The sequence below is a fragment of the Nerophis ophidion genome, linkage group LG01 (genome assembly GCF_033978795.1).
Source record: "Nerophis ophidion isolate RoL-2023_Sa linkage group LG01, RoL_Noph_v1.0, whole genome shotgun sequence".
In the NCBI taxonomy this organism is placed as follows: Eukaryota; Metazoa; Chordata; class Actinopteri; order Syngnathiformes; family Syngnathidae; genus Nerophis; species Nerophis ophidion.
The window spans coordinates 52,774,279-52,786,778 of record NC_084611.1 but is presented as its reverse complement, the minus strand read 5'-3'; the positions used below and the strand labels follow the sequence as shown (position 1 = coordinate 52,786,778).

At 39.0% G+C, this 12,500-nt stretch overlaps 1 protein-coding gene across 4 annotated transcripts in view; it reads right to left on the bottom strand.

The window, feature by feature from the left end:
* The window catches only part of tbc1d1 (TBC1 (tre-2/USP6, BUB2, cdc16) domain family, member 1), a 168,077-nt gene that overhangs the window by 5,954 nt on the left and 149,623 nt on the right, over nt 1-12,500 (bottom strand). For all 4 annotated transcript variants that reach the window (XM_061906987.1, XM_061906996.1, XM_061907005.1 and 1 more), the window contains 2 exons: nt 11,368-11,527; nt 5,009-5,178 (listed from right to left, as the gene is read on the bottom strand). In XM_061906987.1, the coding sequence (XP_061762971.1) occupies nt 5,009-5,178; nt 11,368-11,527 (330 nt within the window). The remainder of the gene's footprint in view (nt 1-5,008; nt 5,179-11,367; nt 11,528-12,500) is intronic.

Below are 12,500 nucleotides of genomic sequence, written 5' to 3'. Positions count from 1 at the left end.
GTTCAAACTCATAAACGTTTTTTTTTTTTGCTAATAATAATTAACTTAGAATTTCATGGCTGCAACACATGCCAAAGTAGTTGGGAAACCACTGTGTTACATCACTTTTTCTTTTAACAACACTCAAACATTTGGGAACTGAGAAAACTAATTGTTGAAGCTTTGAAAGTGGAATTCTTTCCCATTCTTGTTTTATGTTGAGCTTCAGTCAAGATTTTTCGCTTCATAATGCGCCACACATTTTCGATGGGAGATGGGTCTGGACTGCAGGCGGACCAACAGAGTACCCGCACTCTTTTTTACAAAGCCACACTGTTGTAACAGGTGCTGAATGTGGCTTGGCATTGTCTTGCTGAAATAAGCAGGGGTGTCCATGAAAAAGACAGTGTTTAGATTGCAGCATATGTTGTTCCAAAACCTGTATGTACCTTTCAGCATTAATGGTGCCTTCACAGATATGTAAGTTACCCATACCTTGGGCATTAATGCACCCCGATACCATCACAGATGCTGGCTTTTGAACTTTGCGTCGATAACAGTCTAGGTGGTTCGCTTACCCTTTGGTGTGGATGACACGATGTCGAATATTTCCAAAAACAGATTGAAATGTGGACTCGTCAGACCACAGAACACTTTTCCACTTTGCATCAGTCCATCTTAGATGATCTCGGGCCTAGAGAAGCTGGCAGCGTTTCCGGATGTTGTTGATAAATGGCTTTCGCTTTGCATAGTAGAGCTTTAACTTGCACTTACAACTGTAGCGACGAACTGTATTTAGTGACAGTGGTTTTCTGAAGTGTTCCTGAGCCCATGTAGGGATATCCTTTAGAGATTGATGTCAGTTTTTGATACAGTGCTGTCTGAGGGATCGAAGGTCACGGTCATTCAATGTTGGTTTCCGGCCATGCCGCTAATGTGGAGTGATTTCTCCAGATTCTCTGAACCTTTTGATGATATTATGGACCGTAGATGTTAAAATCCCTAAATTTTTTGCAATTGCACTTTGAGAAACGTTGTTCTTAAACTGTTTGACTATTTGCTCACGCAGTTGTGGACAAAGGGGTGTACCTCGCCCCATCCTTTCTTATGAAAAACCTGAGCATTTTTTGGGAAGCTGTTTTTATACCCAATCATGGCACCCACATGTTCCCAATTAGCCTGCACACCTGTGGGATGTTCCAAATAAGTGTTTGATGAGCATTCCTGAACTTTATCAGTATTTATTGCCACATTTCCCGACTTCTTTGTCACGTGTTGATGGCATCAAATTCAAAAGTTAATGATTATTTGCAAAAAAAAAAAAAAAAAGGTTATCAGTTTGAACATCAAATATGTTGTCTTTGTAGCATAATCAACTGAATATGGGTTGAAAATGATTTGCAAATCATTGTACTCCGTTTATATTTACATCTAACACAATTTCCCAACTCATATGGAAATGATATGGAAACGGGGTTTGTACTTGATGCATATTGTTTGATTCAGGGGTTCTTTACCTTCTTGACCTCGGGGCCCAACCTTTCCACTGCAGATATTGTGGAATATTAAATCATTAACACTGAATTAGTAATCTTGATTTGAATCGTATTCAATATCGCAAATTCTGAACTATAAACCGCTACTTTTTTCCTACGCATTAAACCCAACAGCTCATAAGAAGGAGCGGATAATTCATTGATTTTTCTTCGCTGGCGGTCACAATATTTTTTTAAAAAAAAGGGTTTGTTTGATTGCTTTGTGCTATGGCGCCATCTTTTGAAAAAGTTTGCTCACTGCAGGTGCTGCAGGGTCCTTCCATTTACCGGCAGTGCTGAGTTCAGTTCCGTTTTCTCGCCGTACATAGTGTTCCTACTTGTATGGATTCTTAATTCATCACACCAAGCAACAGGAGTACGTTTTACAATATAACAAACAATTCTTACTTACTAAACCGCCCCATGTGTGATGTCTGTAGGAGTGTTTTCATGCGTATGTGAACGTGCAGCCGTAATGTAATAGCATTAGCTAATATGTTAACACGTTTAGAAGTGTCTGTGTTAGTATTATTAATTTACAATGGCATTCTTTTTGTATTGTTGATGATGACTTTTGTTTTGTTTGATGAGCCGTTTTACTGCCGTGTTACAAACACCGTTTGGAAACATATAAGGTATGTAAGTAAACATTTACAGAATCTTTTTGTGTAAATAACTAATTTCCCAATGTATATATCTGTGGCTTATAGTCTGGTGCGGCTAATGTATAGAAATATAAGCATAATATATTAAGAAAAATGTTTTTTGTCTAAAATTCAGTGGGTGCGGCTTATAACGATCTATTGTACCGAGAAAATACGTTATTTATTTACAACCAATTTACAGTTTAACATGTAAACAAACTTTTCAAATGATAATAAACATGCTAATTACAAGGATTATTATTTACTTAACACATAAACCTTAGACTTAGGTCAGGCTGATTACAAAAATAAAGGATTCATAACTGATAAAAATAAATACATGCACATACAACTATGTAGTGCTAAAATAAAGTCAATGAATGATAAATAACAATAAATGTTTAGCTAAACTGTCAATAAAATTAAAGTTCAAATACAAATACAGCTTCACCACTTTAGTCATAATTTTTGCGCTTATTACATTTCTCTCTGACTTTAGCTCCAAACTTCTTCTGTTTGTTTTGAGATGGTCATTACTGCCACAAGTGGTGGAAAAGTGTATTACATCAGAGTACCACAGCTGAGAAACAGATATTTTTGGCGACCCTCGAGAGCAGACCTGGGCAAATTAAGTCCCGGGGGGGCCAAATGCGGCCCGTTGAGCTTTTCAATCAGGCCCGCCGGACTTTCCCAAATATTTTTTTACATATTTAAGATGGAAACTGTAGCTGCCATTATGATGTGCAGTCATGTTTTCTAATGGCCGTAACTATACAAAGTGTTTCAGTGGTTGGAATCTGCGCTTTTGCATGATATACTAGTTACTATTGTCATCTAATTAGTTACTATGGTCATCTAATTAGTTACTGTGGTAATGTAAGTCACAGCAGCTCAGACAAGGCACCAAACAGTGTGGGTGGGGAGCGTTTTTACGAGTGTCAGCCTGAAATGCGCGGATGGAGATTTTTACACCAAATTTCTTAAGCTTAGTGATATATCAGATTGCAGGTGTTTTGTTTTTTTTTTCCTTCGCGTTTATATTTTGCTGTGTTTGTTACATTTTGGTTGATTGTGAAATATGTCGATAAAGACTGGGTGTGACGTTCATATGTTGTCAATATTCAGTGTTTTATCGGCCATACTTAATATTGTTAGTCCCACATTCTTTATTTTCATGTACATTCTGAGAGTCTCATTAATTTTTTGTTGATTGTGAAATATGTTGATAAAGAAGGTGTGTGACGTTCATATAATTTGTCAATATTCAGTGTTTTATCGGATTATAAATCGCTCCGGAGTATAAATCGCACCGGCCGAAAATGCTTTATAAAGAAGGAAAAAAACATATATATACGTCGCACTGGAGTATAAGTCGCATTTTTGGTGGAAATTTATTTGATAAAACCCAACACCAAGAATAGACAATTGAAAGGCAATTTAAAATAAATAAAGAATAGTGAACAACCGTCTGAATAAGTGTATGTTATGACGCATAAATAACCAACTGAGAAGGTGCCTGGTATGTTAACATAACATATTATGGTAAGTCATTCAAATAACTATAACATATAGAACATGCTATATGTTTACTAAACAATCTGTCACTCCTAATCGATAAATCCCATGAAATCTTCTTCCTCGATGTTGCTTCTAAACAACTCTGCCAACTCCAAAAGTATGCGCCGCTTCTTCTTGTCGTTTTCTGCTGCATATTTCACTACGTCCAGCTTGTAATCTGCAGTACATGATTTCCTTTTTGGTGCCATTTTTGTTCAGCCCTTCTCAGTTTTTAATAAGTTACCGCCAACGCTGAAATGATCCATTTTAATAGCTACGGCAGTAGCATATAGCATTTCGCAGTTAGCATCCCATGACCCACAATGCACTTCGGCCATGATCCTCCCTTGCCGAATTCTTATTGGTTGACATGTGTGTGACGATTGCTAACATTTGCTTTGTCTCTTCCGCGAAATAAGATAAATAATATTATTTAATATTTTACGGTATTGTGTTAATAATTTCACACATAAGTCGCTCCGGAGTATATGCTGCACCCCCAGCCAAACTATAAAAAAAAAAATTGCGATTTATCCATCCATCCATTTTCTACCCCTTAATCCGAAAAATACGGTAATATTGTTAGTCCCACATCCTTTATTTTCATGTACATTATGAGAGTCTCATTCAGTATAAAAATAAAAATAAAATTCCATTCAATTTTTTAAGGAGGTCTGTCATAACGCTTTTAGCATTCAATCAGACATTATTGTGAGGTTTAGTATTAGTGTTCCTAAAAATAGATATACCGGCCCCCCAGACACATTTTCTTCTCTAAATGTGTCCCCCCCCCCCCCCCCCCGAGTCAAAATAATTGCCCAGGCCTGCTCTAGAGCAGTGGTCCCCAACCTTTTTGTAGCTGCGGACCGGTCAACGCTTGATCATTTGTCCTGCGGCCCGGCAGGGGGGATTCTTTTTTTTTTTCTTTTTTTCATGAAAAAGGGAGGTTTTTTGGGTTGTGCACTAATTGTAAGTGTATCTTGTGTTTTTTATGCTGATTTAACAAAAAAAAAAAAAATAATAATTAAATAAAAATAAATAAAATTATTTAAAAAAAAAATAAAATTATAAAAAAATATTCTGCGGCTCGGTACCAATCGAGCCCGGTGGTTTGGGACCACTGCTCTTAAACACTGGTTTAAAAATATAAACGGTGCCATAGCTAGTGCGCAAAATTTATTATTTATTACTCATGTTTAGTTTGTCATTACATTGTACTCTTGTTACTGCACTGCAACCACATCGTTTCCCCATTAGGGATACATCAAAGTCTGGCCCATCCTATTCTTTCACCTGGATAATAGTTTTCTCCATCTGCACCAGGCCCAGGTTGGGAAGCGTGGTCTTGATGAAGTCCACAATGGACTCCAAGCTGTCATGCTGCAGGATCAGAGGCTTGTGGCTCCCCAGGAGACTCAGGGCCACTTTGAATAGGACCTCCGCCCCCTGCAGGAACAACATATCTGACAACAGGAAACAAGAGACACATATTAGCAGGGTTTTTGCAGGAAATCTAATGTAATGGCTGTTTAATGCAACTTAAACAGATGTAATGCCCGTGTCCTACTGCAAATAGTTATTAGATAGTCAAAACTGTCTGTATAGACACAACTGCCAGCATTTGTACATGAGCAGAATGTATTTTGATTTTGATTCTAATGCTACTGTGTGCACGGACCCTGAAGAAACAAGGTCTGGCATGCATTTTCATTTATTACACTTTAAATCGGAATGTTTTACTTTTACATGCGCAGAACCTAACATAAACGGGAAGGTGTGTTATTGTTTGTGCTAGGACTGGGCGATATGGCCTTTTTTTAATATCTCAATATTTTTAGGCCATATCACGATACACGATATATATCGCAATTTTTTGCCTTAGCCTTGAATGAACACTTGATGCATATAATCACAGCAGTATGATTTTACGTGTCTGCATTAAAATATTCTTCTTCATACTGCATTAATATATGCTCATTTTAAACTTTCATGCAGAGAGGGAAATCACAACTAAGTCAATTTACCAAAAGTGTATTTATTAAAGTTATTAAGCAGTGGCACAAACATTCATGTAATTTCCAAAACAGAAAGTGCAAGATTGTCAGACATTTTAAAACAAGCTATGAGTGCACTTTTGTGCATGATGTCACAAAGATGACATATCAAAACAACACTAAATTAAAGTGCACTTTTTGTACAGAACGCCACGACAATAGTTGAAAACAAATAAAGTGCACTTTTGTGCATGATGTCACACAAGATATTTTAATAAGTGTCAAATAAAAATGAGCTGCACAATAGGAAATCAAATAGTGTATGTCCTTCACTATGTGGTAGGTTCCTGCGGACATTATCTCCTTTTTGTTGTTGACTATTTTTTCATACGGTGTTGATTTGGAAATGTTTGCCTCGGCATTTTGATGGTGTGGCACCGAATGGAGATTTTAAGATACGGAGTAGTCACTCTTCATTCTCTAGCGGGTGACTTTTCAAATGATGCTACATGTTAAACTAATGCTACTTTTTGTAGCAACGCTTTTGCCCCACACTTGACAAATTACGGTTGTCTGTTCGACATATTCCCACTCGAAGCCAAACCACCACCGGTTGATGGACCCCCTGCTGGTTTTCTTGGGAATTAATTATTCTTTCATTTGGTACCAGATTCGCACCTTCTTTCTATCGTATTACCACTCACACGGCTCCGCTAGCATCAAAGCTGACGTTACTCAGGCTGCTACCTCTATACTCCGCGAGGGCATATACGTATGTGACGTATGTAAGAAGACGCGCTTGCTGTCTGTGAGAAGGAGAGACAAGAAAGAGTGGGAAGAGCCTGTAGTGTAATGCCCGCAACTAAAAGCAACTGCGTGAGGACGTATACTCCAATATCAAGATACAGTCATTTTTATATATCGCACAGAGACAAACCTGCAACATATCCAGTATATCGATATATCGCCCAGCCCTAGTTTGTGCTATGGCGCCCTCTTTCCGACGAGTTCGCTCACCGCAGGTGCTGAAAACGTAGTAGTCGTCCGCTGTAAACAAACCTTGCTTTGTGAATTTCTGCACAAAGCGAATTGGCTAATTGCATGTGTGATTTCACTGCATCACATTTTTTTAACGCTTTCGGACATCTAATTTGATGTTTTTTTAATGCCATTTAACGCCTTAATTTCCACAAAATCCATACCTTTAATGCTTTTGAATGATCCTACATGTAGGGGTGGTTAGTTTTACAATAGACGCTGACGTCAGTCAGAACCGACTAAAGCAGCGTAGGATGCACTGGAGCCAGGGGAGGTGTATGAATGCATGCTTTGAAGGCATAAGGGTGTGTTGAGGCCGAGCGTCACATGAGAAGTGTTTCAAGAAATGGGAGTGGAGGCATGAAGCCCAATATATAATAATGTGTGAACGTGCACGCACAAACACAGTTGTCACGTTTCAATGAGCCCTCGGAGACAGCCAGTCTGGTTCAGTAACTGAGCACCGTGTAGGACACAAATCAGGCGTGAGACAAAGCTGAGATGGGAAAGTACAGGTGATTGACGGGAGTACGGGTGTGACAATGACATTTGCGAGAACGAAAAGATCGCATCTGAGGAAAACACCGGGTGGTAATTGATCTATGACCATCTTAGAATCTTAAGAATACAACCACAGCTCGCCCAATTCTCTCTCAAGGCAACACAGAGACGCTAATGCAGACCTGGGCAATTCTTTTGACTCGGGGGCCAAATTTAGAGAAAAAAATGTGTCTGGGGGCCGGTATATCTGATTTTTAGGAACACTAATACAAAACCTCACAATAATGTCTGATTGAATGCTAAAAATGTTAAACATAATGGAATTTTTTATTTTTCTATGAAGGATAAAACACTGAATATTGACAACACATGAATGTCACACCCCCATTCCATCGACATATATTACAATGAAGTGAAACGCAACTAAAATGCAACAAATCGTGAAACATGAACGCAAGGGGGACAAAATAAACCCACCTAAAATCTGATACATCTGATATTTGCTGAATTTCCCCCAGGGATCAATAAAGTACTCTCTATTGTATTATATTCTATTGTATATATCACTAAGCTTTAGAACTTTGTTGTGAAAATCTCCTTCCGCTTCTGTGAAAATGCTTCCCGGCCACACTGCTTGGTGCTTTATCTGAGCTGCTGTGACGTAGATTACCATAAAAATTAATTAGATGACCATAGCAATTAATTAGATTACCATTGTAACTGGTATATCATCCATAAGCGCAAATTCCAACCATTGAAATACTTTGTATAGTTGAAGACTTACGGTCATTAGAAAACATGACTGCACATCATAATGTCGGCAGCTACACTTTCCATCTTAAAAATCGAAAAAAAATATTTTGGAATGTCTGGCAGGCCGGATTGAAAAGTTCAACGGGCCTTACTTTGCCCAGGACTGCGCTAATGCATGCTCCCCGTGTGTTTCAGTATCAATTTTAAGGTTCTTCTTACGGCATTGGGTAGGGGTGTAACGGTACACAAAAATTTCGGTTCGGTACGTACCTCGGTTTAGAGGTCACGGTTCGGTTCATTTTCGGTACAGTAAGAAAACAACAAAATGCAAATTTTCTGGTTATTTATTTACCAAATTTGCAAAATCTTCCACCAAAAATATTATTCCTAGTAGAATATATAATGTCAAGTAATGGGAACCTTGGATAGGTCAATAATTAAAATAACATTGATTTTGATACAATATTATGTTTTGAGCAATGTCAGTTTGAAAGAAAAAAAAAACAGCTTTGTTTTATTAGTTAGCGTTGCAACGTTTTCTAAATTACATTTAGCCTATAAGCTTTTTTATGTTACTTTTGTTATGTTTTTGTTTATTTTAATATTATTTTTTAAAATGTGCCGTGGGCCTTTAAAACATTAGCTGTGGGCCGCAAATGGCTTCCAGGGCACACTTTTGACACCCCTGCTTTAGATAATAAAAAATTTGATCTGATAAATCTATGGGTAAAATGCAGAGCCTGGCGACGCATGCGTGTTTATCATAACTCTCTCGCTCTCTGTCTCTGCCCCTCCCTCACGGATGCTGCTATGTGCACAATTTGTTTTGTTTTTAACCCCTTCTTAATCCTGAATGTACATTGTTAATACACGCAACCCTAACTTAAAATGCCGAACATTTGAGGCATTTAAGAAACTCCACCTGGACAGCCCCGCAAAAGAGGACATGTCCGGTGAAAAGAGGAGGTATGGTCAGTCTATCGTAGCCCGGTCGCTGCTAGGATGCCGTGTGTTATGCCTCGGTGTGTAATGTCCGTGTGGAAACTCGTTCGGTACACCTCCGAACCGAAACCCCTGTACCGAAACGGTTCAATACCAATACACGTACCGTTACACCCCTAGTAATGGGCCTTCTTATCTTTCAGATTTGCTTTAACCCGATGAGCCTTCGCGAGCCCTGAAATCCTCCGGCACTCATCTCCTAATTATTCCAAAAGTGAGGACACAAAGTCACGGGTTGGCGTCTTTCCACCATTACGGCCCCCGTCTATGAAACAGCCTCAGGGCTGTGGAGAACGTTCATGTTTTGAAGAGCAGGCTTAAGACCCACATTTTTGATATGGCTTTTACCTGATATTATTTTACTGTAGTCATTTGTATTTTACTTTTTATCATATAGTTAGCCCTGCGATGAGGTGGCGACTTGTCTAGGGCATACCCCGCCTTCCGCTTGATTATAGCTGAGATAAACTCCAGCGACCCCGAAGGGAATAAGCGGTAGGAAATGGATGGATGGATCATATCAGTTATTAGAGATGTCCTATAATATCGAACTGGCGATATTATCGGTCGATAAATGCTTTAAATTGTAATATCGGAAATTATCGGTATCGGTATCAAAAAGTAAAATGTATTACTTTTTAAACCGCCGCTTTACGGAGTGGTACACGGACGTAGGGAGAAGTACAGAGCAGTTGCGTTTCCCAGTCATACTTGCCGACCCTCCCGAAAATCTCCTGGGGCAACCATTTTCCCGATTTCCACCCAGACAACAACATTGAGGGCGTGCCTTAAAGGCACTGCATTTGCGTGCCGGCCCCATCACATTATATCTACGACTTTTCACACACATAAGTGAATGCTAGGCATACTTGGTCAACAGCCATACAGGTCACACTGAGGGTGGCCGTATAAACAACTTTAACACTGTTACAAATATGCCCCACACTGTGAACCCACATCCGACAAGAACGACAAACACATTTCGGGAGAACATCCACACCTTAACACAACATAAACACAACAGAACAAATATCCAGAACGCCTTGCAGCACTAACTCTTCTCAACCCCGCCCACCTCAACCTCCTCATGCTCTCTTAAGGAGAGCATGTCCCAAATTCCAAGCTGCTGATTTGAGGCATGTTAAAAAAAAAAAAAAAGCACTTTGTGACTTCAATAATACATGTGTCATGATCCGTGGTCCGGATCAGGTTTTTTTAGTTATGTTCTGTTAGTTTTGGACTCTTATTTCCTGTTTTGTGCACTTTGGGTGTTTGTTTTGGTTACCATGGGTTCTAATTGGTTTCACCTCCCTCTGATTAGTGCTCTGCACGTTCACCTGCTGTTGAGCACTAATAAGAGAGCTAATTATTCACGTTGCTCGCCACAGTCTGTGTGGCTTCATTGTTTGTGGTATGCAACTGTTAGGTTATTGTATTCCTGTGCTAAGTTGTTGCCTTAGCTTCCCGTGCGATCAGCACGCTTTTGTTTTGTTTGTATCAGTCTTTTTGGTACAGGGTATGATTTATGATTAATGAATCATATCTTTCCTTCACGTTTTTGTCTGGAGTCGTCCGTTCTACATTACGGGAGAACAAACCTCGCAGCAAGCTTCACCACCCCCGATCGTGACAATATGGCAGTGCCATGTTGGCATTTTTTTTTCCATAACTTGAGTTGATTTATTTTGGAAAACCTTGTTACATTGTTTAATGCCTCCAACGGGGCATCACGACAAAATTAAGCATAATAATGTGTTAATTCCATAACTGTATATATCTGTATCGGTTGATATCGGAATCGGTAATTAAGAGTTGGACAATATCGGAATATTGGCAAAAAAGCCATTATCGGACATCTCTATTAGTTATGCAAGATTTTATTTAGTTCTGTTCATTTATTGTATATTCATTTTATTTTTTTCTACTAATCTTCATATGTCTCACTTGTATTTTATTCTTTATCTCTACTCAAGGTTCTTACTATTTTACAAAATGTAATGTTTTTATTTTCCAACGTTCCTCAGATGAGCCATCCGCCTCAGGGGTTATTGGCCACGCTTGTGGGGGCGCTTTCGTGCGAGTGTCCTGGTGGCCATGGTCTGATGACCTCCTGGTGCAGATGGCTCCGGTGATAGTGATCACTTACCTGGCTCCTCTGTACTCAGCCATGCAATCGTCTGTCTATATAGTTGCATGTGTGTGTATGTGTTTGGTATCTGTCGCACGTATGTGATAATGGGGGATATGGGTCACCGGGGTCTTGTTTTTAACTTTGCGTTGCATTTATTTTATGTATAAAAAGCGCTTTTTAAGTAAAGTTTTATTGATTGATATGTGCGTCGTCAAGCGTCCTGGCCATCTTACCGAAGACTCTCGCCACAAAGCCCAGAGGGAAGTGCGAGGCGAAGGCAGTCAGGAACCACGGGGTGGCGTACAGGCTGGGCCCGATTTCCTGCTGCTCCAGGTGGCTGTAGAGATCCCGGTGGTAGTCGTGGAGCAGACGTGAAAGCTGGTACATCTGAATCTGGGAAAAAAAGGACAGGTTTAAACAACAATGCGTTTATACACCTGCTGGATATTTACAATTGTAGTACGCCACATTAAATGTAAACTCAATGCAAAAACTGAAATCTAAGTAAGATTAAATATCTCAAATCAGGGTGATATTTGTAATTTTCTGTCTGATAAGATAATTATTCTCGCTAAGCAGATTTTATGTTAGTGTTTTATTTGTTTTAAATGTTTTGGTCCTAAATGATCTCAGTAAGATATTACAGCTCGTTGCTGAGATTTGATGACCTATTTTGAGTAAAACATGCTTGAAACTAGAATATCAACTGTTGCAAAGCTGTCTCATCAATACTCACCAGTATAACACTGTTTTTTCATAATTCCAAGCATGAAACAAACAAATCATGACTTTGACACACTATTTTGAACAAAAATAGTTCATGCACATTCAGGTAAATTATTTAAAATCACAATAAAAAAATTGGGCTGGGCTGAGTTTATACCAAAAAGTACTATTTTGGTTTCATCTGACCACGTGACATTCTCCCAATCCTCTGCTGTATCATCCATGTATCCATTTTGGTATAAACTCAACTCGTCGTGTTTGGAGGAAGAAGAATACTGAGTTGCATCCCAAGAACACCACACCTACTGTGAAGCAGGGGGGTGGAAACATCATTCTTTGGGGCTGTTTTTCTGCTAAGGGGACAGGACGATTGATCCGTGTTAAGGAAAGAATGAATAGGGCCATGTATCGTGAGATTTTGAGCCAAAACCTCCTTCCATCAGTGATATCTTTGAATGGTTGACCAAATACTTATTAACCACAATAAAATACAAATAAATTCTTTAAAATTCTTACAATGTGAATTACTGTTTGTTTTTTTCACATTCTGTCTCTCACAGTTGAAGTGTATCTATGATGAAAATTACAGACCTCTGTCATCATTTTAAGTGGGAGAACTTGCACAATCGGTGGCTGACTA